The 27,030-nt window shown below is 48.1% G+C and overlaps 1 protein-coding gene across 4 annotated transcripts in view; it reads left to right on the forward strand.

Annotated features, from left to right (window-relative positions):
- Pax8 (paired box 8) overlaps positions 1–27,030 on the forward strand; it is a 59,571-nt gene that overhangs the window by 28,014 nt on the left and 4,527 nt on the right. Inside the window, exons 3-10 of one of the 4 annotated variants that reach the window (XM_015999554.3) lie at positions 5,540–5,705; positions 7,120–7,320; positions 8,722–8,810; positions 9,194–9,319; positions 9,585–9,760; positions 14,166–14,286; positions 14,759–14,965; positions 22,833–22,934. In XM_015999554.3, the coding sequence (XP_015855040.1) occupies positions 5,540–5,705; positions 7,120–7,320; positions 8,722–8,810; positions 9,194–9,319; positions 9,585–9,760; positions 14,166–14,286; positions 14,759–14,965; positions 22,833–22,934 (1,188 nt within the window). The remainder of the gene's footprint in view (positions 1–5,539; positions 5,706–7,119; positions 7,321–8,721; positions 8,811–9,193; positions 9,320–9,584; positions 9,761–14,165; positions 14,287–14,758; positions 14,966–22,832; positions 22,935–27,030) is intronic. The other 3 variants (XM_006981073.4, XM_015999555.3, XM_015999556.3) reach the window with 3 other exon arrangements.

Consider the following 27,030-nt stretch of genomic DNA (forward strand, 5'->3'; position numbering starts at 1 on the left):
TGTGGCCACTGCAGACCTGCAAGCCAGTGTCCTGGGGAAGGGCAACACCAGACTGAGACCATCAGAGACTCATTAGCATCAGCAAGGCTTATTCTTCGTGGGAGGGAAGTAGCATGGTATGAAGGGAACCCCACGGCAGCCACTGCATCTCTTACGATAGCCTTGCCAAGGGTCAAACATCTGCCCACCTTGACTCTTTTTGGAGCTAAAGTAAAAAAAAAAAAAAAAAAAAAAAATCCCCAGATAGTAAAATCAGTTTTTACAGCGCAGCACTTTGAGCTATTGTTATTTTGGGGCTGAGCTTCAAGGAATTAAGAAGAAATTTAAAGAAAGAAAGAAAGAAAGAAAGAAAGAAAGAAAGAAAGAAAGAAAGGAAGGAAGGAAGGAAGGAAGGAAGGAAGGAAGGAAGAAAGAAAGAAAGAAAGAAAGAAAGAAAGAAAGAAAGAAAGAAAGAAAGAAAGAAAGAAAGAAAGAAAGAAAGGAGAAGAAAGAAAGGAGAAGAAAGAAAGGAGAAGAAAGAAAGAAAGAAAGAAAGAAAAGAAAAAAGTGCCGTGGAATGCAATTTGAGGGTCCCACTATAGGGACTCTGAGTTAGGTGCTATGTAAACAAAGACTTGGATTCTACCCTTGAGGAATTCATGAAGAAATCCGATAGAAAAAGCTGTTGGCCAGAAGCCAGTGGTGTGATGGGTAATGGTGCAAGAGACTGTGGTGGGCCAGACAAGGTGTGCTCCCTCGCAAGAGTTTGACATTAGTTCAAGCAATGTGAGTTTTCAGTGATGTCTCTGGTTCACTCTTCCATCTTAAATCCTTCTAAGTAGAGAAGAAATTACCAGCGTCCTTGAACTTCCTGGAATGGTCATTTCCCCCCAAACCATGCTTTTAGACAGCAAGCTTCAACTAAAGCTTTCCAGCCCTGCCAATCCCTTTAAGCCAAGCTAACTCCTCTCTGATCATGGAAGCTTGCATTCCCTATCTGAAGACCTCCATACTCAAGAGCTTTCTTACATCCAGCCAGGCTTCCTCCTACACATCCACCTGACCCCCACCCACAGTCCTCTAGACATACAAAAGGCCTTTGCTTATGAGGCTTCAAACCTCCTCCCGGTTTACACTTTCCCCAACCCTACCTCTGGACCAACCAGGGAGCTCCTACTTAACCACCGGCTTCCGGCCTTAAGGCCCACCTGCCCATAAAGTACAAAGCAGCATGGGAAGGAGGTTAGTACAGTGGGCATCAGCCCCTCACTGAGGGCAGGAAGGAAGCCTGCACCCACCTCTGGGCATTTGGTGGTGAATCACCTAGAGAAGTCCACTCCCCCACACCGGACACAGAAAATACAAAGGCCTTTCCACTACAGAACTCAGTTCAAAACCTCAGCCCATAGAGGCTGTCTTCATAGGCAGCCAGTTGGCCCTTCCCAATCTTTCTTTCATTCATGATCTATAGAGATGGTAAATGGCATTCAACTTGATCAAAGCACCAGGACTTTATGCAAGGGCCTTTTCTTACTTCCTACTTTTTTTCCCCCTAGTTATTCTGTTGACTCCTCTCTGACTGCCTGTGTTCTCCTCCAAAGAAATTCTACCTTAACTCGGAGATTCCCAGTTAATCTGGTTGTGTCCCCTGAAAAAAGTTAAGCATTCATGTCTCATTCAAGGTTACACACAGGGCTCTGTACTCAAGTCACCATTAGCATTTTGTTAATATGTCTTGAATTGAAATGAAAGCCATTAAATACACATAAGGATTACAATTCTTGGCAAAAGATGGAAGGAAGAGAGAATATGATCTTGTTTGTTTGTTTTGTCAGCCTGTGCCCAATGCCCAGTGGAAACCAGTGAGTGGTCCCACAGTATCAGCCTTTACACAGTCTGGAAGCTTCTTAGGAACGTACTTTTAAAAACGTGTTTATTAATTCTTTGAGAATTTCCTACAATGTATCTTGATCATATTCATCTGATTCCCCCAATTCTTCCTAGATCACCCCTCACCTCCCTATCTAACCAACGCCCATCTCGTGTGTGTGTGTGTGTGTGTGTGTGTGTGTGTGTGTGTGTGTGTGTGTGTGTGTGTTGCGTGTGTGTACCAATCCATTGAGTCCAGTTTGTGTAGGCTGGGAGTAGAACCAGATGTCATACCACTAAAGAACTGGCCTTCCCTTTCCTATCAGCAATGGAATCCCAATAGATCCTGAGCCAGGGTTGGGGCTTCCTGTTCCTTCCTTCTTCCATGCTGAGATTTTGTCCGGCTTGAGCGTGTGCAGGTCTGGTGCATGCTGTTAGAACTCCTGTGAGTTCATAAGTGTACCTGCTCTGTTGTGTCCGGAAAACACTGTTTCCTTGAAGTCATGCACCACCTCTGGCTCTTACAATCTTTCCACCCCCTGTTCTGCATAGATCTTTGAGCCTTGAGGGGAGGATGTGATGTATATGTCCCATTTAGGGCTGAGCACTCCAAAGTAACATATTCTCTTCACAATGAAGAGTTGTGGGTCTCTGACAAACACAAACTCTTGGTTCTACCTTGACCAACTGATTAAAAAAAAAAAAACTTAAGGTGTTATACTCAATAGGTTTTTATTCAACAAACCCTGCAAGTGACTCTGGTGTGTGTTTCAGTTTGAGAACTACTACCCAAGTGTTAGGGCCTAGTCAGGGTGGTACCATTCAACCATGTTAATGTTATAATGAAAACCTTTATATTTCTATCAAGACTTGGAGCTAAATAGAAGCGCTTCTCCACCATCACCCCATCTTCCCATTGCACTTGTTATTATCACGGGCAGATACAGTGAGAAATGCCAAGCTCCATGTCATACCTACGGTTCCAAACAACCGAATCTACTCAAATGATATGACTAAAACACTTAGAGTCAAGGCAGATATCTGATCCAAGATCTTCCACAGTAAAATAATGCCTAGAGAAGTCAGTTCAGGGCCAGAGATGTGGCTGGCTGCTCTTCAGAAAGCAGCAGTAAGGTCCCGGGGATCTGGGTTTCTAAGGATTCTGTGTCAGCCCTTTGGATAATTTAGGACCATAATTTGTACTATGACTATTGGAGAATCACATGAGTAGATTGTATTTTTGTTTTGTTTTCAGGTAAAATGCTCAATTTGTGACACTCCTGTATGACACACACACACACACACACACACACACACACACACACACACACACACACACACACACACGAAATCTGACTTGCAGATAAAGAGATTCTAGCATAAAGATCTATGCCTCATGCCGTAAAAATTCTGGAAAATCGGGACAAGTTTGGTTAGCTGTCTGATGCGCCCTGGTGGTCAGTGTCTATATCCCAAAGAGTCAAAAGGCGCCAGTGAGGGAGTGAGGAGCAATCTTTCCACAAGGGGCATCATGGCCAGTGAGGGGTCAGAGGAATAAGTTCAAGAGCTTGTAAGAGCCACATTGCCCATCACCTGGGCTGGACTGAAGGTCCCTGAGACATCATCCAACTCATGGAAAAGTATTCACTGGGACAGGTGGCCTAGAACAGGACAGGCAGAAGCTGTGCCTGGAAGATGGACCACCATGTCCCTCATGCTTGGTGCGAAGTCAGCGCATTTTCCCTCCTGACTTAATGCCCAGGACAGAGGCTTTTTGACCTTGTGTGTTTGTTGTAAGGGAAATTATCTGTTCTGTTGAAGACAGCTTGGGCCCCTGGGAAGAAACTGGGAGGTGGTTCCGAATGTGCTAAGTCAGTGGGTGATGATGGGCACAGTGTGCCCAGCAAAGGCACTTCCCACCCTTGCCCATACACATTGTTAACTGGTCACACTGACCTGGTATTAACTTTCCCTTCTTACTGGCTGACTCTCCATGACTCCCTGTACAATACTGGCTGCCATGCAGTAAGCTTCCTAGGATCCTGAGTATTTGGGCTCAATCCTTTCTGCTCCACATCAACCTCTAGCGTTCTTATGCCTCCCCATCCTAAGCTAGATCGCCAGATCCAGTCCTTGGTGTGAAAAGATGCTAGTCATGCCTAGGCAATGACACTGTCATCATAAGGTTGCAGAGACAGGTCAGCTCCAGCCATCAATCAAGGGCCTACACAGAAGCAGCAATGACGGGAGCCCTGAGCTTTGTTTGGATCCTGGCTGCTCTTTGCATAAGCTGAGTCATTCTCGTTAAGTCACTGGAATGTTCTTTATCTCTTGGGGAATTGGACATCTCAGTTCTGGAATTAGTCCAACATGGATCATAGAGTTGAAAGTATTGCAAATCTAACAGACACCCTCCCCATTTTACCTCAAAACCTTTGCATGTTCTATTCCCATGGCTCAAACAGGATCTCCTTTCTCTCATCTAGCACTTCTTTGCCCTGAGTCTCAGCTTGAGTTTTTCTGAGAACCCTTCTGTGCTTCTTTGGCCAGGGCCAGGTCTACTGATTCAATAATTACCTCTCTAAGCACGAGATTCCAGAGAAGATCATGAGGGATGTTAATTAGCTGGTCTAGGCTCCTGCTGCAATAAGCCCTGTGAGGTGGGTGCAAGTATGCAGATGGTTTTATTCACCTCAGGGCTTCAGAACCTGCTAATCACCTGTCACATACTAGGCACTCAGTAGATATGGGTCTGACTAGATATGTGTGGTCAGAATGAAGCATAGAATCGGCCCAGAGGGTAGAGGTCAAGTCAGAGAAGCAGCTAAGGCTTGGCTTGCCATGTACTATACTACCCCTACCCCAGCCTGACACAGTGGTACTAGACTCATGGCATGTGTTCTAGTGAGTTCTCAGCTTGCTGTGTTTAGTTCTCTGAACTGTCAAAGGGAAGAAAACTTGGGGTTGCTTAGGCGAGAGACAGACCACAGACAGGGCCTAGTCCATTCTGACCTACCTCAACCAGAGACTCCTTCACTCCTCTGTGTTTGTGTTCTACACTACGATTATGTAGCTGTGCAGGGTGGTGCACACCTTTACTCCCAGCATGCAGGAGGCAGAGGCAGGCAGATCTCTGTCAGTTCAAGGCCAGCCTGGTTGGTCTACAGAGTGAGTTCCAGGACAGTTAGGGCTGTTACACAGAGAAACCCTGTCTTGAAAAACCAAGAAAAAAAAAAGTTCTGTAGTTTAAGAGGAGCAAGACAAAGAGATAGAAAAGGGAATTTAGGGGGAAGGAAGATATTTCCCCAGTGTCATTCAGTGAGCTTAAGAAAAGCCCGAATCCTCCACTCCTTTCACGTCTGCAAATGGAGGAAAGTGGGGGGAAAGGGCATTGACGATGCTTGGCAAGAGGGGCCTCCTGAAAGAGATGGAGCACGTCCAAAGGGTCTATCTGATAGTGATGTGCTCCTTTTGAACCCTCACATGACAGACGGGGTGAGCCGCCTACACCACGAGTGCCAGCCTTTCTAGGAGGTGTGTTTCTGAGCAAGATGGAGTTCACATAGAGGGAGAGCTGAGGAAACTGACCATAGAGTGCCCAGACACGGTCACACACAGTACTCATACTGATTCTCACCCAACGTTTACCACCTGGTTCTGACAATTGTTCCTGACAACGCTGTCTTTGTAGGCCACGGAGGGCTGAATCAGCTAGGAGGGGCCTTTGTGAATGGCAGGCCTCTGCCGGAAGTTGTCCGTCAACGCATCGTAGACCTGGCCCACCAGGGTGTAAGGCCCTGTGACATCTCCCGCCAGCTCCGTGTCAGCCATGGCTGTGTCAGCAAGATCCTTGGCAGGTAAGCACGAAATTCACCATGTGCCACATGTTGTGTGTTTCAAGCCACAACTTTCAGAGTATCTGTTAGAGAAGCAATGGGGGATGTCTGATGAAATTCACCACCCGGCCCTACTGAATCAGCCTCTCTGCTAGGCTCGTGGCTTTTGTAAGATAGCCAGGAAGCACAAAACTCAGAAATACAGAAGACTGAGAAGCATTGATCTGTAAGGCTCAGTGTGGTGGTTCATAGCCCTGGCTGTGCCAGAAAACTCTAAACTCTCACACTAAATAAGGAGGTCAGGGTCTAGGCTCCAGCACAGATAATAGGAGGGAATGGACTCAAATTCACGTATACCAGCAGCCTCTGCCTCACTCAAGTAATTCTAATTCTTTCAGTCGGGGCTGAGAACCACAGGGCACAGGTTCAGAAGGACAAAGAACACTTCCACTGGAAATATCCTTTAAGTAGAGAATTTGGGAATTCCAAAGGTCCATGCCCTGTCCACCTTACTTGACAACCAGTCCCACACAGACCCTATGTAGGTTGAAGGGACGCTCTGCTTCACGGAAGTAAAGGGGCTGAGGTAATGGACCACAGAGAGCCCTGGCTCTCTGCTTGATACCGTTAGAGGGAAAGAGGCCTTTTCTCAGGGCCAAGGAGACAGTATTAGGAAGATGACTGAGGAGTCCCAGAGAGGAGACGAGCTCTGATTGGCGATGACGATGGCGTTTTTAAAGACCATGTTATTCACTGGCAGCAGAGACCGGAGAAGACCAAAAGAGGCCAGAGGGCATCTTGATCAAGGCTCGAATCTGTCAGCCAGCTAGTTGTGAGGTGGATAGGTTCTGGAGGAGGAGGAGGAGGCTCATCTTCAGGGGGCTGAATCAGGCCAGGGATCCCAAGTGAGGCTGGACTTCAGAGTCTGGGAGAAGCAGCTTCAACTTGAACCATGGAACCTGGTAGAAAACCAGAGGGCAAAGGGTGAGGGGGACGGCCCAGACTTGGACGAGGCAAAAGTGACCCCAAAAGAGGGGTCAGTGACTCCAGCTGGCTTCCCTGAGTGAGGCCAGGAGAGCGAAGGAGCAGAGTCAATCATGCTAAGAGAAAGTGAATAAGAGAAAGGAACCGCTGCAAGCCTGTGACTCCACAGTGCCCTTTCTTACAAGGGAGATCCTTGTGTGCTTTCTGGTGCTGGCCAGAGGCAGAAGACAGAGAACCCAGGACGAAGTCTTTGCAGAGGGGTCTTGCTTTGGTAGCAGCATAAATCTACCCAAACAAGACAAGTGGATTGTTGGAGAGAAATCCACTGTTAGCCTGAGCAGGAGTCGGGGGGAGAGGCATGTCTCACTCCCACACCTCTCCTCAGGAGACTCAGAGGGGTTCAAAGGCCCCACCTGCTTATCGGGTAATTTGGGGGGGTTCTCTATTGGAGTAGGTACTACGAGACTGGCAGCATCCGGCCTGGAGTGATCGGGGGCTCCAAGCCCAAGGTGGCCACTCCCAAGGTGGTGGAGAAGATAGGGGACTACAAGCGGCAGAATCCTACCATGTTCGCTTGGGAGATCCGGGACCGGCTCCTGGCAGAAGGCGTTTGTGACAATGACACTGTACCCAGTGTCAGCTCCATCAACAGGTGAGAGACAGCAGCTTCCGGCCCCCTCCTAGGTTCTGGAAGATTCCTGTAAGAAACATGAAGGGCCTGGTCTGGGTAGAGTAGGGGTTTTGGAAGAGGCTTTGCTTTGAAGAATCGGGCAGGAGCTCCCCGGCCTGGCACATGTCACCTCCTCTCAGCCTTCTCCTGCTCGTGTTATGGAGTCCCCCTCTGTCCCCACACTCTGCTGTGCCATATCACGTCCCCTTCCTTAAACACTCTGTCCTTTTTCATTCCATGGAAGAAACTTCTTGAGCAGATCCTTTCCTGGGCCTCACTGGCATACTTAGTTACTTGTTCACTTTTTCAGTCATTTGCTCACTGCCTCCATCATTCATTTACTCACTCATTCATTCACACATAACTCATGCATTTCTTCTGTGTTAGTTCCCAGAACACAAAATCCCTGTCCTTGTGGAGCTTGTGATCTAATGAGAACACAGACACAGAGTACCCACAAAGACATGGCAAAAATGCAGTTACCTGTCCTGATGAGGCTAGGAGCCTGGTGGCATGTGGGCTAGCCTATGGTAACCTGTTTTAGGGAAGTCATGAAGGCTTTTCCCTAAGTAAGAAGCAGTGAGTAGGCATTAACTAGGTGGAAAGCGTTACCAGATGAACTCTGCAGCACACACAGAAGCCTGTTGCTAATGAGAGCTTGCATGGGAGATGAAAGTCAGTTAAGAGACAAGAACATGAAGTATACTGAGCATAAGATGCCAGAGGAAACTGTCCCCAAGAAGCCTGTGGTCCCCTTAACAGATCCCTGCCTTTAGCGCATGTGCGGAGGGCACCCAGTAGTGTGTTTTAAGCAGGAAGCTGATTTGTATTTGAAAAAGCTCACTCTGGCTGAAAAGGAGAGAAACAACTGGATAGAGCATGTGGGGTGGGTCACTTCGATTCTGTAGAGGAACAGAGCAGATGGTGGCACACACTCGGATGTTCACATCGAGATACAAAACAAGATCAATTCTGGGGAGGCTATCGAGGTCAAATTGGCAGAACCCTGCTAAGCTGCATCTGTATCTCTGCCTTGAGAGGCCCATGTTTTTAGTCATGACACGGGGCATGGAGAAACATGAGGTGAGGTCATAGTTTGATGGCTGACTCATTGGGTTGGAGACACATATAAGTGGCTGCTGGGCAGCAGTGGCGCACGCCTTTAATCCCAGCACTTGGGAGGCAGAAGCAGGCAGATCTCTGTGAGTTCGAGGCCAGCCTGGGCTATAGAGTGAGTTCCAAAGCTACACAGAGAAACCCTGTGTCAAAAAACCAAAACCAATATATATGTGGGTTGCCATACAGGTGACTGGATCCTGGATAGCCATAGCTCCTATTCCTATTTCCTCCTCTTTCTCTAACAGTCCTTCTGCTTCCTCGCAGAATCATTCGAACCAAAGTGCAGCAGCCATTCAACCTTCCCATGGACAGCTGCGTGGCCACCAAGTCCCTGAGCCCAGGACACACACTGAGTGAGTGCTCAGGGATTTGGCTGTTCCTACACCTTTGAATATAGACCCAATCCCCACACCCCTGCAAACACAGATGCATACAGACACACAAGAACATGTGAGTGCTCGCATGTTTGGATACAGACTGGGTTGTGACCCTGAGACAAAGTCTACTTCCATGCTCATGGGAGACTCGCAGGAACGGGGGTGGGGTGGAGTGGGGGGAATGGACACACTTCAGACAAACGTCCTTCTAGGAATCCCTCCCGCCAGCAGGCCCTTGGAGTGAAGGACTCTGGCTCTCCAGGGCCTCGGTCCACAGCATGGCTTTGAACCCACGGCAGCAGTAGGGGCTGTGGGGAGTATCACCTCCCGCTTCCGACCTTCCCTTTGCTCCTTTGCAGTCCCCAGCTCAGCTGTAACGCCCCCAGAGTCACCCCAGTCAGATTCCTTGGGCTCTACCTACTCTATCAACGGACTCCTGGGAATTGCTCAGCCTGGCAGTGACAACAAGAGAAAGATGGATGACAGTGAGTTCTCGGGGGGACCTGGGGGTGGTATGAGACACAGGATGCCACTTTGCTCAAGCTTTGAGAGGAAGGCGGGGCCTTTCCGTCGGCCCAGGACTGGGTAGGGTTCTGAAACCCCCTATTCACAGGAGCACGGGTCCTTCCTCTTGCTGGCCCTTTCCCTACCTTCTCAGCTTTGTCTGCTCCTCTGCTTTGGCCACTTGGTCTGGTGGCTTGGTAGAGGGGTCCCCTGAGAGCTTTCTTCCTGCCTGCCTGGGGGCACTAGGTGACCAGGACAGCTGTCGGCTGAGCATCGACTCCCAGAGCAGCAGCAGCGGGCCCCGAAAGCACCTTCGGACAGACGCCTTTAGCCAGCACCACCTGGAGCCGCTTGACTGCCCATTTGAGCGGCAGCACTACTCGGAGGCTTATGCCTCCCCCAGCCACACCAAAGGCGAGCAGGTAAGAAGGTGGGGTGCAGGGCATAGGCAGAAATAGGCAAGGACCAGAACAAAGTATGAACTCTAGCCATCAAAACACTCCAAATTGCTCCTACGGGCTCAGGGCACTCACGTGATGCAACGTCCAGCTGCAGGCATGCCTTGTTCACATGATGTCTTGCCCTCTTCTCTCAACCTGAATCTGAACGCTGAACCTAGTTTTTGCAGGCAGGGCCATCCTTTTGCAATCTATGGCTTCCTCCAACAATAGAATCAGACCTGCAATTGGAGTTAAGGCTCACACCCTTCTGATGATGACCTCAATAGCACACCTAGCCCCACACCTCAATCTCTCCCTTTTCACAGCCTGGCAGTCTGTGTGACTCATGTGCTCAAGTACACCGACCTCATTCACACCTCTCTGCCCTGGCACACCATGTGCCCTCCTGGTAGAATGCTTTTCTTCTCACTGCTCCACCTGGAAAAACACCAGCTGGCTGCAATGACTCAGCTCAACTGCCCTCTCCATGAATGTGTCCCGGCCCCTCACCTACGATTCACCCCTCTGGCCCGTCATCCTTCTTGTCTCACACGCGGCTTCTGTTGACTTCACAGTTCATCCTAATAATCCAACGGGCAGGGGGTAAAGACAACAGACTTCTTAAGGACAGGGCAGCCTCTTGAGACACCCCTGCCCTCATCTCTAGAGCCTATTATTATTATTATTATTTATTAATACTACTTTTTTGTGGTGGTGGAGATCAAATCCAGGGCTTCACACACACTAGATGAGCCCTCTACCTTTGACTAACATCCCAAGCCCAGGATTTTAATGGCTACTCAACAAAGGAATATCAAATAGATGAACCAATGAATTAATTGAGACATCAAGAATGATGAAGACACAGCTATAGGAAGTTTTCCTCCCCAGAGCTTAGAATGGGTTACAATGGGATGGCTTCCATTGTAAAAAAAGCAGAGATATGAACATTGCCCCACTGTGGCCAGCAAATACCACGTAATGCTATCAACCACTGAGAAGCATTTAATATGTCAGTGGTTCCAATGTCTGTCTCCCTTCATCCCATCTAGTCAGATAGCTCAGGAAACTCTTTGGGGTATGGCCTATCACTCCTCTTGGCTTGAGGCAAGCCTATAAGCACACCTTTAAGACCTGAGGGAGACAATGATGATGCTAACAAGCAGTTGAAACATTGCCAGTGAATGGCTGGGTTGCTGGCCCCGCGCCAACCCCCACAGCTGGGTAGGCAATATGCGTCAGTGATTTTTATCAGCCTTGGCTATGACAGCTGTGAATGGTGTAGACAAAGTTGGCTATCAGCAGACCCAGGGAGAAGGCCTGGGTGCACATCTGATAATCAGAGCATGTCTCTAAGAGGCAATTGTTGAGCCTGCAGGAAGCTCATTCTATGGTGGTGAGCCTGCAAAATGCAAAGGGCATAAACTAGCTACCCTTGGAGAATGATGAAGACCCAAAAGGAGACCCTTGGTATCCACTAGGTCCTAGAGCCGTTTTCTGGTTTCACCCACAAGTCTTCCGAAGGACCTTGCTTGGTTAGAGTGAGCCCTTGTGCCATGCTGGTGGGTATGCATGGAGGCTCTTAGGATGAGAGACTCTTAGAACTACTTGGAGGCCACACAGCCTAGCTTTTCAATTTGTATGAGGATTACTCAGGGCCTGGAGAATGGGAGGACTTGGGGAAGCAGATGATTGCAGAGTTTAGGACTGCCAACCCTAGTTTCATTAATAGGGATTGATCTACCCTTACTTATTTTTGACATGACAATTCCATGGATGTTCCCCCTTGCCACCCTCCTTGGTTGGGTCCTTTGTTTTGTTGGTTTTTTTGTTTTGTTTTTGTTTTTTGAGACAGGGTTTCTCTGTATACCTTTGCTCCTTTCCAGGAACTCACTCTATAGCCCAGGCTGGCCTTGAACTCACAGAGATCCACCTGCCTCTGCCTCCCAAGTGCTGGGATTAAAAGCGTGCACCACCGCCTGGCTCTTTTTTTTTTTTTTTTTTTTTTTTTTTTTTTTTTTTTTTTTTTTGAGACGGGGTTTTTCTGTGTAGCTTTGACTGTCCTGAAACTGGCTTTGTAGACCAGGCTACCCTCAAACTCACAGACATCCGACTGCATTTGCTTCCCGAGTGCTGGGATTAAAGGTGTGTGCTGGGGCATTCTTATGCAATGACTAAATAAAACAAGACCATTTGAAAATCATTAAACTTGTCTAAGCCCTTAGCCTAGGGGACTAAACTGAAGCCCAACCCAGTGTCCCTCAGCTGCTCCTTCCTCCTTCATTCACTCATCAAGCTGCATTGTGAAGGGCAGAGAACACCCGGCCTGAGCCTTGCTCTTTGGCTTATCGTGTCTGTGCCACCCCGAAGGAACATGCTCTTTCACCCGGGCAGATAAAGCATCGTGTCTTTGGGAGACAAGCAGGTACTGATACCTGGTCGTAGCATGGGATGAAGACACACACACTTCTTGTCTGGAAAATCAACAAGGGTGAAAGTGACCCCATTTCCCCCTGCAGTGTCACCCCCGGTGTTGTTAGAAGTCTGAGTAGCTCTTCCTCTGTATTTTAAGCCCATCACCATGTGAATCAACAGAGTGAGAGAGAAGGTTGTGAAGACAGGCCAAGAATGTGGCAGTTCCTGACTCTTCCTATGGTAGTAAAATACGTCTATCATCACTTCTTGCTGGACATCTATGCTTGCTGAGTGTTCTGTGCCAAGCAACACTTTATTTAAAACCACAATTAATATTTAATCAGTCGTGTGCAGTAAATTCTAGGACCTCTATACTTAAAGGTAGGAAAAAAAATCAAGGCTCAGAGAGTTCAAACAGACCACAGCTCCCTGCAGACTGCAGAATCAAAACCCTAGGTCGTTTTAGCTCTAAATCATTACCCTTTCCTGCCCCCAATTCAAGTTCAAATCCAGAAAACAAAACAAAAAACCCAGTCATCGTTGGCATGTTTAAGAAAGTAAATGCAACACCACCCAAACCTCTAACTATATAGCTTTCCTTTTCTCTTTGGCCTGGATTTGGAACAGAAACTTGATTTTGAGTAAGTGTTTTGCTGTCAAATCAACACATTCACAAGACGTTTGAAACTTTCCTCACACTCTCTAGAAATTAGGTATTTTATTCAGTTTCATTAGAATCTAGCTCTGAGCGACTCCACCCTGCCTCTAAGTAGGCCCCCTCGGCAGGATGGAACCAGAGTGCCATTTAGTCAGTAATTGCTGCTACATGCTGATGGTGCCCTGGTGGCCTCCAGAATTGACTGCAGCTTCCAAAAGTGCCCTGCATGCAACTGGAAAGCATTGTGACTCCTTGGAGAACTGAGCTCAATGGAAATTACTGAAAACAATTGTCTTCAGCAGAACTGTTATATAACCATGGAACGTTCCTTGATTCTAGTCTTGTACAACAGTTCGTAGAGTGCTTTTATGAAATGTGTGACCTGTGTGTGTGGAGTGGATGTGAGCTGTCTCTCCCTGGGAAGGGCAGCAGGGAATCGGGTGGTGGTGGGGGGGTGGTGGTGGTGGTGGACTATACTCATGCCTTTAGCCTAACAAATTATTTTTTTCAAGGAGTGCCTTAGACCATAGCTAAGCTCATACCAAGGAACACCGGTAGGAGTTGAAACAAGCTCTTATTGAAGATGACCCCAAGTACTTGACAGAATTTTTGAAACAAAATGAATCCTATGTATCTTTCAAGGTGAAACTAAATGTTTCTACTTGCACGTGTAATGTAAATCAAACATAGTCTTACTGGTTCATGTCACTGGGTTGCTCAATAAGAATAATAGCAGCAAAGCCCGAATGTGAGCTCTCTGCAAGTGTAAGAAGTGATGATTGCCGTTAGTCTAGGGCAGCAGTTGATAGCAATTGATGAGCACCAGAGCCTGAATCCGAAGAGAAGGGGTGAGTTTCTTCAGCTGGGGACTTGCATTTCCTACCTATGTAGGAATCAATTACCAGCAGAGTGAGAGACTCTGAGCAGCCCCACCTGCTACCTGCTCCAGCCCTAGGCAATGTTCTGTGTTATGGGCCCAAACCATGTAAAATAGGAAGGAGACCGGCACCCGGTCGGGACACGATCCTCTGATGGCCACTCCCCATCACATACCTGGGTATCTATACCACCAATAGGCCTTGAATTCTGAAGCTTGGTCCTGGGAGGTTTCCAGGTCTTAGAGTGGGAGAACATGGCCCCATCAAACATGCCATGTTGAGCTAAGAGTGGGCAAGAAGGGAGACACAATGAGCAAGGCAGATTTCCCTGGGGAGACTGGTGCCACCCAGTCCAGAGACAGATAATAGGGACAGTAGGAAGACAGGCTTGCTCAGGGGCCTTGCTCCCCCCTGCTGACTTCTCTTTGTTCTCCAGGGGCTGTATCCACTGCCCTTACTCAACAGTGCCCTGGATGATGGGAAGGCTACCCTGACACCTTCCAACACACCCCTGGGACGCAACCTCTCGACTCATCAGACCTACCCGGTGGTGGCAGGTAGGATGCCCAGAGGCTCCTGAGCCATCTGGCCCCTACTGTGAGGGTCAGGATGGGCTTGGAGCAGGGGAAGGCAGAAGTGTCTGGCTGGCAGGAGGAAGGTGTTTGGGGCGCTGGCCTGGAAAGGAAAAGTGGAAAATGGGTGGTGCCTTCCGTCTTTGGCCCCGCCCCGGATCTCCTCACTCCCTCTTGCAGGGAGAGGCTCAGCACACACATACTTCAGTCTCCCCATCCATCTACACTGGCAGAAGGCACAGTAGGGAGGTAGCGCCTCCAGCCCCCTCCCCGCCCTCCCCCCATCTCATTCCATTTGAGGAACACGGTAGCCGCGGCTCCCCATCCTAGACTCCTCCTACAGCAGCCAGGCCTGCCTGTCCCCACACCCTTGCCCCATCTCATGGCTTGTTTTGTGCATGTTCCCACCCCATCATCTCACACCCCTCTCTCCTTGTTGTCTCCCTCCCTCCGGCAGATCCTCATTCACCCTTCGCCATAAAGCAGGAAACCCCAGAGCTCTCCAGTTCTAGCTCCACCCCTTCCTCTTTATCTAGCTCCGCCTTTTTGGATCTGCAGCAAGTCGGCTCTGGGGGCCCAGCAGGTGCCTCGGTCCCACCCTTCAATGCCTTTCCCCATGCTGCCTCCGTGTACGGGCAGTTCACGGGCCAGGCCCTCCTCTCAGGTACGACAGGGAGGTCCTGGGCTCTGTAGTGTCGTGGGGTGGGAGGGAGGTCACCAAGGCCATCCCAAAGTCCTCTGGTCTGAGGCTAGTCCCATCTTTAGCCCAAATCCAGCCCACCACCACCACCACCACCACTAATTTACTCAGCACATGGTTCTTTCCCTGTGGGAGAAGCCAGGAATCAAAAACAGCCATTTTGGGGGTGCCATCAAGTGGGATACATCACTTCAAATAGGGAAATGGGGACCCATACAAAGGAGCCAGGTGCTGTAGAATGTAAACTTAAAAAAAAAAAAAAATAGGTTCCAAAAGAAACAAAGACAAAATGTGGAGGGGGAAAGCCTCTTGAGTCAATTTCTGGATCAACTTCCTGAAAAGGAATGTTGAGTCACCGTTTGTGGCCATGTTCCCGCCCAGGGGAGGGCAGCATCGGTAAAGGGCACCTGAGCATCTCTCATTGCCTTAACCGTGGTGACTGCACAACCTCACAGCTGGAGTGCTGAGGATCTTGTTCTGGCTTAAAGCCTGAATGAAGTAGGTTAGGGACATCCGGAGCAAACCTCTGTATCCCGGAAAGGAAACAGTCCAAGAGGAAGAGGACCTAGCTACAGTCTCCAGATGGGAACAGGGCAAGGGCTGACTGCCTATATATCTAATCTCAACTGGATCTTCCAAACAGGACAGTCTCCCAACCAGTCAGGACAGGGCTGACCACCCATAAGTCTAATCTCAACTGGATCTTCCAAACAGGACAGTCTCCCAACCAGTCAGGACCTGAGCAGTGTCTGAAGGACTCAAAGTTTGGTTTGGGTACAGGCAGAGACACCTTCACTGCTTCAGACATCTGACTGACTATTAAAACAGGGGCCCTGGGAGGTCCCAGAACCAAGGAAGGAAGCCAGCTCGTTTCCAGCTGAGCACTGGAAGTCTCCTGTGTGAAGAGAGTTTCTCCATTTGAGTCTGGACAGTTAATGACAGACGGCATCCCTCCCTGTCTCCTGGTCCCCAGCCCTATCACCTTGAGAGGTTAAAGCAGAGATGAGTGAGACAGGGAGACTCGGTGGGCACAGAGACAGCCCACAGTTGGACCGTCTAGGCCATCTGGACCAGTAGTTTCCTCATATTCTAGACCTCTCTTGCATCTTAAAATGAAAGCCTTCGCCAAAGCCAGCTGTCCCAACCAGAGCAGAGTAGCTCCATCTGAAGTAGGAGTGCTGTCCCCAGAGGCCCTCGGGCTTGAGAAGTCACAGCAGCGTCTTTGGTTCCCACTGGCTCAGAGGTTCTAAAGGCCCTGTGGCCCCAGCCCAGCATTTTGTAAACATTTGCTGACAGCAGCATTTTCTATCTGTCTGACAACTGATATTTTTTTTCCCTTCCCCGTGCATCCAAGCACCCTTGTGATGGACATGAACAATGTGAGGGTGGAGAGGTGGTGGTTAAGAGTCTGAAGAAAGGAAAAGAGTGTTGACTTGGAGTTGGAAATTTCGAGAGGGTCAAGTCAGCAGCGATGGCAGACAAGTGATTAAAGGGCATAAACCTGTGAGCTGGGTGAAATTATGTCAGCCAGAGAACATGGAATGGGAGATGGAAGAGAAAAAGAAACGGCCTGTGTCTACCGTGGAGCACAGAGGCTGCATGGCAGGGCACACTTTTCTGTCTCATGGGAATGGGAGGCCGGGAAGCAGTAAGGGATATGGCTGAGGGTGAAGGGCACATGATCCAGGACAATTCTTCCATTACTGAGTGAGCTGCAGAGACTTGGCTGAGAGAGAAGGACAGACAGTAGCTGAAGTATAGACAAATCGTCACAGACAGGCTATGGCTTCTTTCTTTCTTTCTTTCTTTCTTTCTTTCTTTCTTTCTTTCTTTCTTTCTTTCTTTCTTTCTTTTCTTCCTTCCTTTTTTCCTTCTCTCCCTTCCTTCCTTCCTTCCTCCCTCCCTCCCTCCCTCCCTCCCTCCCTCCCTCCCTCCCTCCCTCCCTCCCTCCCTCTTTCTTTCTTTCTTTCTTTCTTTCTTTCTTTCTTTCTTTCTTTCTTTCTTTCTTTCTTTCTTTCTTTCTTTCTTTCTTTCTTTCTTCAAGACAGAGTTTCTCTGTGTAGCTCTGGCTATTCTGGAACTCACTGTGTAGGCCAGGCTGGTCTCGAACTCAGAGATTCACCTGCCTCTGCCTCCTGAGTGCTGGGATTAAGGACGTGCAACTACTGCCCTGGGACACAGGCTATCTTATAGTTAGAAAGGCCTAGGGCGAACTCCTTTGCCCTGAAGCCCCACACTTTCTCCCATCCTTTTAAAGTTGGAAGTATCCCTGTCAACATGTATGATCAGGGCTGATACTTCCTGCTTCTATTGTCTGTTAATTTAGTGGCCATGCCCACTCTCCAAGACAGCTGCAGGACTAGGAGGTCATCCACTCTGCGGGCTAAAGCAGCTGATGACAGATACCAGGAGGTCACCCAGGCATTAGGTAACCAAATACGTAGTTTAGCAGATTCCCAGCCAGGTTGACCCCCACAGCCAGGCCTAGATCTGATCATTCCTGGGTGGCTGGCCACATGTTAAAATCTGGTGTAGCGGCAAAGGCCCTAAGAAGAGCGCCAAGTGTCCAGGCTTGTGGGATCTGGGGTCCAGGGAGCCAAGAGCAAGAAGCAAGAGAAGACTAGAGTTCAGAGAGCCACGCCCAGATCTTCCGCTTAGGAACAAGGCAGATGATGGCTAGTGTTTAAGCTGAGTTCAGGGGATCAGTGCAGACCGCAGAGACTTCCCACCAGAGGCATGGCCAAAATTGGACCTAAATACCCATCACTTGGCTGAGTTCTCATGGGGTCCAGAGAATGTAGGAGGATGGAGGAATGTTAGACATGGAATGAACTTAGGAGCCTGAGAACTATAACCTTCCAACCAGGGAAAGAGCTAAATCTGAGAGAAAGAGGAGGAGACAGAGCAGATCACTCCTGGGATGGTCTGCAAGAAAGGAGGATAGAAGGGAGAGTCAGGAGTTCTCATTCTGAAATTAGCCCGGCTCAATCCTGCATGGATCTTCCTAGGACCTTCCTCTGTGTGGCCCTGCCTAAGAAGCCCGGGCTACCTGCTGAAACTCTTTACCTGCTTGGCAGACTTTTTCTCCCTGAGCGATTCTCTTAGCCAGAGGGTTCTGGGAGTGTTGTCTCCAGAATGACTGCTCTCTGAACCTCGGCTTTTTTTCTAGTCAGCCAAGAAATAGGTAGCATTAGGACTTGGGAAATAATGAGATTTGCGTACAGTTCCTGCTAGTTCCCGTTAGAATACCACCCCTACCCACCCAGCCAGCCGCCTGTTGGATTCCAACCCACTGGCCACGACAGTGACATCAAGGACATCCTTGTCCTTGCTGTTCTAAGGCTGGCTACGGCTCAGCTGATGGGAAAGCTGCAGCTAGGTTTTTATCATCAAGGAGCCCAGTGTCCTCCTCCATTCTTTTGTACAAATTATATTTAGTCCTGCCAAAGAGATTTCTGGGTTGCCATAAATTCTCCTTGCTCTCAGAACAAGATAAGGCATTGAAAAGGGGTCACACAGAGGGCAGACATCAAAGGGTCCAATGAAATAGTCTAAAATCACCTCTACCCTCTGGATTCCTTCCTCGGGCTAATGGCTTTCTGTTCCCGCTCTCTACCTCTAATTAGAATATTTACCAAGAATTCTGGGATACCAGAATGTTCCTAGACAACCCCACTTAGTAGCCAGCCAACCTATGCTGATGCCTATGTCAACATTTTTAAAAGAGGCCCCCATTGGAAGTCTACCGGAGAGCACAGGAGATGGGATTAGTCAGCAAGGAGAAATTTTTAGGGAAGAGCCTTCAAAACAGAATGGGTAGGAGGGTATGTCTGAGCAGAGGGTGTGCCCATCTCTAGCTGGCAGCTTCTGTTGTTGTTGTTTTATTTCTTGTTTCGGGACAGGGTCTCTCTGTGTAGCTCTGGTGGTCCTGGAACTCACTATAGACCAGGCTGCCCTGGAACTCACAGAGATCTTGCTTGCCTCTGCTTCCCGGGTGTCACCATACTTGGCCTGGTTCAAGATGCTTGACTCTGAAAGACTTGGTTGTTTTCGTTTCGTTTTGTTTTCTCCAATACTGGGCATTAAATTCAAGCCACTTAAATTATTATTATAAAATACAATATTATTATTAATATAAAATTATTATTACATTAATAACAACTACCCTGCTACTGAGCTACACTCCCACACTCCAAAATCTTGTTCTTTAAGAAATCAAAGCAGGCCGGGCGGTGGTGGCGCATGCCTTTAATCCCAGCACTTGGGAGGCAGAGCCAGGAGGATCTCTGTGAGTTCGAGGCCAGCCTGGACTACCAAGTGAGTTCCAGGAAAGGCGCAAAGCTACACAGAGAAACCCTGTCTCGAAAAACCAAAAAAAAAAAAAGAAAGAAAGAAAGAAATCAAAGCAGAGAGGCTGGAGAGATGGCTCAGCACTTATGAGCACTGGCTGCTCTTCCAGAGGTCCTGAGTTCAATTTCTGACACCCACATGGTGGCTCACAACCATCTATAACTGCAGTCCCATGGGATCCTATTCGCTCTTCTGGTGTGAGGCTGCACATATAGATGAAAAGCCCATACACATAAAATGTGTAAACAAATACACCTTTTTTAGATAAAAGAAATTAAAGCAGAGAGTTTTGTAGCACTGTTAAGACAGTTTGGGTATGGTGGTGTCCTAGAAAAAAATTTATTTGTCTTTCCAGGAGGGCCAGGTTTTATTAGGGGAAGTCTTCAGCGGTCTGTTTGGGCCATTGATTCAGAAATCTTTCTTGCTGAGAGAAAATTAGGTAACTGAGGAGAAATGAAGATTAAAATCCCTGAATAGAGGGACAGAGACCAATGAATTCTTTTGCAAGAACTGGTATTTACGGGGTGAGCCCCACTGATAGAGATCATGGGTTGAATTGTGGTCTGAGGTATGCACCCAGGAGCTCAGCCTAGAAGAAGAAGCTGTTCAGGTGACAGAAAATGGCCAAGAGGGCAGGAGGCATGGCCACAGGCTACCAGAACCAGAAAGGGCTCAGGGAACAGCAAACTAGCATGAGCAAAGAGATGACCAGAGAGCCTAAACTAATCTTAATTCATGGGAGACATGGACCCTGACTCAAAATCCTCCACACAGTGTGCAAAGAAGTCCCACCAACCAGGAAGTAAGGCGAACCCCAGTTACAAGCTCTTCTCTGAATCACGTCCTGGTGTGGCAGATAGGAAGATTTTGGTTTGGAGAAATTAAGTATTTTGTTCATAGTCTTGTCTGGATCTAGTATTCAGTCTCAGTTTCAAAATCAATCTCTCTCTCTCTCTCCCTATCTCCCTCCCCCTCACCATCTTTCCCTCCTCCCTCTGCCTCTCTCTCTCCCTTCCCTTCCCTCCCTCTCTTCCTCCCCCCTTTCTTGCTTCCTCTGTCTCTCTAGTAGGTAAGAAAGAAGAAAAGTAAAGGTATGCCGCCAGTCTGTCCCCCATCTCTGTCTAATATGTCACCCAGCTGCCCATCACCCTGCTCCCCTTCCTGCTATCACCCTTTCCCAGCCGTTGTCCCCAGCAATGGCGTCACATCGCTGACTCCTCCTCGTGAAATTCAAAGTTTATTTTGGGTAAATCTTCTGGTTATTCTTCATCCTCATTCTAAATATGTCACATTTCCCTTTTCTTTCCCAGCATTCCCAGCCCTTCCTTTGTTCTGATGTCCCTATGTCAGGTGAACAGAAACCGCCTGCTTAGTCCAGTACCAATCAGAGCTAGATACTTAGTAGACGGGTCAATTTGAAACCGGTGTCTGGGTGTCTAAAAATCCTAATGCTATTTTAAATAACGAATACTAACAACCTATTTTAAATAACGAATACTAACAACCTATTTCTGACAGGATGTTTTTCTGCAAGAACTTCATTGATATGAGCATTTTTTAGAATGTGTCCATTGCACTAATCAGTGTCTACCTAGAACATGAGGCAACAGGTCGAATTATACTGCTAAACTTCAGAGTTGTAGGACTAGTTTGTATAAGGCCACTCACATTCATCACCACCTCCATTTTGCATATGAAGAAAGAGGCTTAGAGTCAGAGTGCCTACTCTAAGGGCAAACAGAAAGTCATGAAAGCAGGATGGGTCCCCTAGCCCTTTAATCCTGGCTTAGTGCCAAGCTTTGCTCTTCAGTTCCCCCCCTTCTCTCTCTCTCTCTCTCTCTCTCTCTCTCTCTCTCTCTCTCTCTCTCTCTCTCTCTCTCCTAAGTCCCTAAGTGCCTAGCCCTTAGAACTTTCTCAATAAGTACTTGTTGAATGAAAGATTTGTCCTCATGGGTAAGAAAGTTAGTCACTGTGGGGCTGACAATTCACAGGGTTTCATGGTACATACCTTCCCGTACGTCATCATTAACTAGGTACCCTTTCAAGAAGTTTAGGTATGAAGGATCTGGGAGGGCATGTGGGAAGAGGGGACAATCTGTGACATAGAGAAGAAGGTCTGGTGAGTTGGTTGACAGGGGCTCACAGGCAGCCCCTCAGGAAGGTGGCAGAAAGCATTTGGGCCGAATGGCTGTCATCCAACACAATGGTTTCTCTACCAGGAGTGACTTTATCCCCTGCTTCCTCCACACTGGGGACATATAGCAATGTCTGGAGATACTTTGGGTTGTCTCATTGGTGTACTGGAATTTGGTGGGCAGAGGCCAGGGACTCTGTCTGCTCAGTACCCTTTAATGCACAGGACAGCTGCAGAACAAAGAATTTACCAGCCAATAATGTCAATGTCACTGAGATGGAATTCTACAAGCATCACTAAGAACTAGTTAGCCCAAATAATCCATTATTCACAATGGAACTTTTTAAGAGTGGAATGCCCATTGTTAATAAATATACCGAGTCAGTGGTCATCACATGAACAGACGTCAGAAAACCGGGATGTGCAGATTCTATTCTGTCCCACAGAGCAGGAGTGATGAAGGGCGAGCAGTGGAAGGATTCTGGTTGTTGGGCAGGGGGAGAAGGGGAGGACATCAGCAGGCCAGGTGAGGTCTCCCAGAAGGGAAGCTTTCATTTCCTGCTGTGAAAGAAGACAGATCCAGGGAGATGGGGTTTCACGGGAGTGCCCTGGTGTCCCCAGGATGTAGGCATGACACAAATTACAGATAGGCAGATATAGATTAGGGATGAGACCTACTGAAAATGGCTTTTTAAAGAAGTACAATTGATAAGAATGCCACTTATGATCATGTGGGAAAGTCAACAATCTCTCAGTGATGTTTCCTTTTATGTCAGGAATAGTCAACGTGTTTCTTGTCCCTTGCTATCCTGATTAATTATATCTTCCTGGAAGTCCAGGCCAACCAGTAGGAGCTTCCTGTGTGGTTGATTAGCAATGTCTGCCCTATATCCCCCAAGGGACAGTGATGGATCCATCTACCTTTATTTCACAAGACCTGGCTTTGTCATTCTTTTGAAAGTCAGATGAAAAGTGAGTCCCCGAGTCTAGCGGCCTCTCACGTATTTATTTAGTCCATTGGTGCCAACTGCTATGCTGGGCAGGGAGCTAAAGACTAAGAAGACGCCACCCCTGGCACCCAATAACTTGACATTTTTGTGGGAAAAAAATTGTGAAACTAAAGCACAAAGGAGGACTGCAGTTGTAAGAGCCCCTTGCTTGGTGAGCCTCTGTCCTCTAGAGAAAACAAAAACGTGGGCTCGGAGGAGAGAGGAGGTGGGTTTGGAGAACGGCTGTGTCTCCAGCAGTGTTGGCTGAGGAGAGACTTCCTGAGCCTCAGCAGGGTGGGATGGTGAGCACAGGAGCCACCCATGCACCAACTAATGACTCTTTGGTGTCTTTTACCAGGGCGAGAGATGGTGGGGCCCACGCTGCCTGGATACCCACCCCACATCCCCACCAGTGGGCAGGGCAGCTATGCCTCTTCTGCTATCGCAGGCATGGTGGCAGGTAAGGGGGGAGGGGCCGGGCGGAAGCATTGCCAAAGGGAAGTGCTGGAGAAAGAAACAGGGGGACAGTAGGTGACAGAGATAGGCTGTGTCGCACTCATAGGCTTCCCAAGGGACACTGAAGGGTGGGCCAAAGGGGTACCTTCATAGAAACACCTAGAGGAGCTCCCCAGGGCCATCTTGGCTCCCTGACTCCTCTCCGTTTGGCATTCTTCTCCCAGACCTCCCACATAGACAGACCTCTATGTTCACATCCAAGCACATCCTCTGCTTCCTCCTCTTCTCCTGCATTAAAATGGAAGAGTGTGCAACAGACACCATGAGACAAACATGAGCCTAACCCCTGGTCTCCTGTGGTTTAAATCAAATCAGATGAATCTCAGTTTACCTCTTCCATAAAATCTGAATTTGAATGATGATGACGATGATGATGGTGGTGATGATGATGATGATAATTATGGTGAAGATAATGGATAATGAACATAATGATGATGATGAAATGAGTGAAATACATCTTCCTTTGCATTACACACTCACTCAACAATGAGTAGGGCCCAGGTCCTACCAACTCTTAGGATACCATAGAGTATCCTTCACTAGGGGTAGAGTCCTTCACACTCCTTTGGAATGTCCTGGAATTTTACTTGACAGTCCATTTGGTGTATTGTCTGCCAGTCATCCATCCAATGACCCAGAATGTCAGGGTCTGGACAAATGAATAAGGCAATGGCAATTTCTTTGGGAAAGTCCCAGTCTTTTAGGAGCCGTGTGGGAAAGCTCCTGGGATGGATGAGTGGTTAGGATGGAACCATTTCCACTGCCCATAGAGGTATAAGGGCCTGAAGCTTTTGAGAAGGGCTCTGAATTCAGGGCCATGTGTGACCCCTCAATACCAACCCTCTGCCAACCCTGGCTCTGACCCTAAAAACTTGGCCCCCTTCCACCAAGCTTGCTTCCCTCTGGTAGGGGTTAATCTTTGCCAGCCACCCACCCACTCTGGGCACCCTGTGCACAGGCAGGTGGGCTGAGTTCTCTTCGGCAGAGAAAGGGGAGGGAGCAAGGGGAGGAGGCTTTGCTCCCTGGGAACCTGCTGAGCTGGCACTTGTTGCAGCCCGGTTACCGTGGCGATGTGGTTAATGCAGCGTTGAAAATACAGAATTCTGACTCCTCTCTCCCTCCTGGCCCCGGACTCCCTCTCTCCCTCCCTCCCTCCCTCTTGTGGAGCGTGAAATGAGATTGGTCAAGATAAAAAAGGAAAAGATTCGGTTATTTTTTTAAGAGTGTGGATAATGGGGCCTCTCAATCAAAATCCGAGGCTCCGGTCTGCTCCCTGCACCTCCCCTCTACAAGCCCTCCACTTCCCCTGCTGTCTGCTTCGAGGAGAAGGAAGCAACGTAAAGCAAGACCCCCCCCCCCAATTATGAATGATTCTTGGGGGCAGGTCCAGGGGTCCAGGGCAAGGGGTTCCTGTGGCCAGAGTGTGACGTGGGAGGTAGCTGGAAGACAGGGGAATGGCTGCTTCTTGGAAGACCTCTCCTAGAGTGAGTGCTGTGAAGAAATACTCTCACACAGAAGTATACATGTACAGTGTGCATGTGTGTGTGTGACACGTACATGTGCGTCACCACACCCGCCACACAGACTGTAAGTGAATCGTAAAAGGGAAGGGTCTCACCATACACAGTGGTTGGGTTTCCTGTAAGCTGTGTCCACATTAGTTTTCAGGAAATGCAATGCCATTAAAATGAATCACCTGCTTCCTAAGAGCACTCTTGTGCAAATGACTCCTGAAGGAGTGTCTTTCATAGAAAATAACACCACATCCATCTCTTAGCCTATGATCTCTCAGTTGACTGAATAGGGTTTCTTTCCATTAAAGTCACTTAACTCATTAAGAATCTACTGCATACACGTAAGACACATAATAAGGGCTTCAAATAAGGCATGTCAGCTACATTCTTTGATAAGTTTTGCAAAGGAATAAGTGGTAATTTATTATACATTTCTGCATACCTGGCCATTGATATGCATAGCTTTATTTCTCTTTTATCCTTACAATAAATCTGAGTGGCTGGTAGAACCCAGTTTTATAGCTAGGGAAACTAAGGTCTATAAGAGCCAAATGGTATGCTCAGGGATGATACAAGTGACTGAGTTGTTCAAACACAGGTCTAGTGATTTAACATCTGTGCCTCTTTCCATTTTCCCACATTGTATCCCATCATACCATGAATAAAGACACAAGCTATGGGCTGACCCTACAGTTAATGGCGTTCAGATCAGTTAGAAAACAGACCCAGCACATTAGCTAGTTGGATTCATCCTGACATCTGTCCTTGCTTTCTCCTTTCCTTCCATTTTCTCTTTTCATTCAGCTACCTTTTTTTCTCTCCGTCCATCTGCTTGTTCTTATTCATCTATCTTTATATACACACACATCATTCCATGCTTCATTCTACCCATCAGCCCATCCATCCATCCATCCATTCATCCATCCATCCATCCATCCATCCATCCATCCATCCATCCATCCATCCAATTTCTTCTTTCTTCCCATGTATCCATACTTTTACCTATCCCCCTTTCCAGCCATCCTCCCAGCATCCATTCTCTCATTACTAATACTTCTATTACCCACATATCACTTTTTCAGTTAATAAATGCTAGTGAAGATCTACTGGGCCTGCAGAAATGCACAAAGCGTGCCCCTCTATTTGTGACAATGGACAAGAACAGGCAGCGAGCAAGTCAATGAATGAATAAGCATAATATCACATGAAGATAACCATGTAAAGGCAATAAAATGTGATGATGCAATGAAGAGCCACAGGGAGAGCAGATAACTACTTTAGATTGAATAGACAGGAAGGCCTTTCTGAAAAGATTTTCAAAGTGGTTAGCCAAGTGATAAACTGAGGCTATCCATCCCTAGCCCGAAAGAAGATCAAGTGCAAAGGCCCTGAGGCAGGAAAAGCTAATTTAGCACGACAGTGTACCGAAAGAAGGTGAGCGTGTTGGAGAGTGGTGAGCACCCAGAGAAGGCCCCACAGATTGGGGAGGAATGGGCGGCAGCAGGGCCGTGGTTTAGAACACTGTTCAGATGCTTGAAGAAGTAGATTGTAGACACAGAGACAAGTTAGGGCATCATTGCTCTAGTTTTTGTAAGAGACAACTAGTTGCTTTAGCTAGGAAAGTAGGCCTGAAGGATAAGAGAGACACAATATGTTTTGATGATAAATAGAACAAAACCTGCCAGCAAATTGACTACAGAGGTGAGAAACAGAGGCAGCAACCATGGGCCAGGGGCCTTATAGACTGGGGTCAGGAAGCTTCATGGATGGTGGTGGTGAGTCAACCCATGGGAAAGCAGGAGAGGCAGTGGTGTGGAGGAAATGCAAGGGTCCAGAGGCCGTAACAGTTGAGATGATGAACTAAATACCAAGCTTGATTTCTCAGAAGGCTTTAACATGAAGCTGGGATTGGTCCTTCCACATAATGTGGAGTTCTGACAAAGAAGGGGCCGGAAGAGAGTAAGTAGGAGAATTAGGGAAGCTGCAAAGCAGTGTGGGTCACTGAGGCAGATTCCAAAGGAAGTGAGGGACTCAGAGGCCAGGGGAGTTGACTCGAAGGCACTTTGCCTAGATCAGCATTAGCCTGATTGGAATCGAACGTGAAGATGAAGGCAGAGACAGAGGCTAGTGGCATCCAATGGAAGAACAAAGGGAACTGGCCTTTCCTAGGCATGGTGACATTTCATTATATGTGTCTATGTACCGCAGAAATGTCACACTCCCAAGTGTACTGTCCACCCAGGTGCAGCCTCTATCCCAGCTTCCCAGTGACTGAGGAAAAGAGGCGTGCAGAGTGTATAGTAAATAAAGAAATGCAGAGTGAGTGGATGCCTGAATGGGTGATAAAATGAGAGGCAGACACATTGTGTTTCTCAGCTCTCTCCCTTGTCCTTTAGAGACTGCGATGTTCAGCATTTGGGAGGCCAGAGCAAGGGCACGGGATGCCTTGCTGGACAGCCAGAACAGAACTGGCCTCCGCTAGGGGAACGAACGCTGAAACCAGGGGAACTGGAGCACACTGGCAGT

This window comes from Peromyscus maniculatus, chromosome 4 (assembly GCF_049852395.1).
Source record: "Peromyscus maniculatus bairdii isolate BWxNUB_F1_BW_parent chromosome 4, HU_Pman_BW_mat_3.1, whole genome shotgun sequence".
In the NCBI taxonomy this organism is placed as follows: domain Eukaryota; kingdom Metazoa; phylum Chordata; class Mammalia; order Rodentia; family Cricetidae; genus Peromyscus; species Peromyscus maniculatus.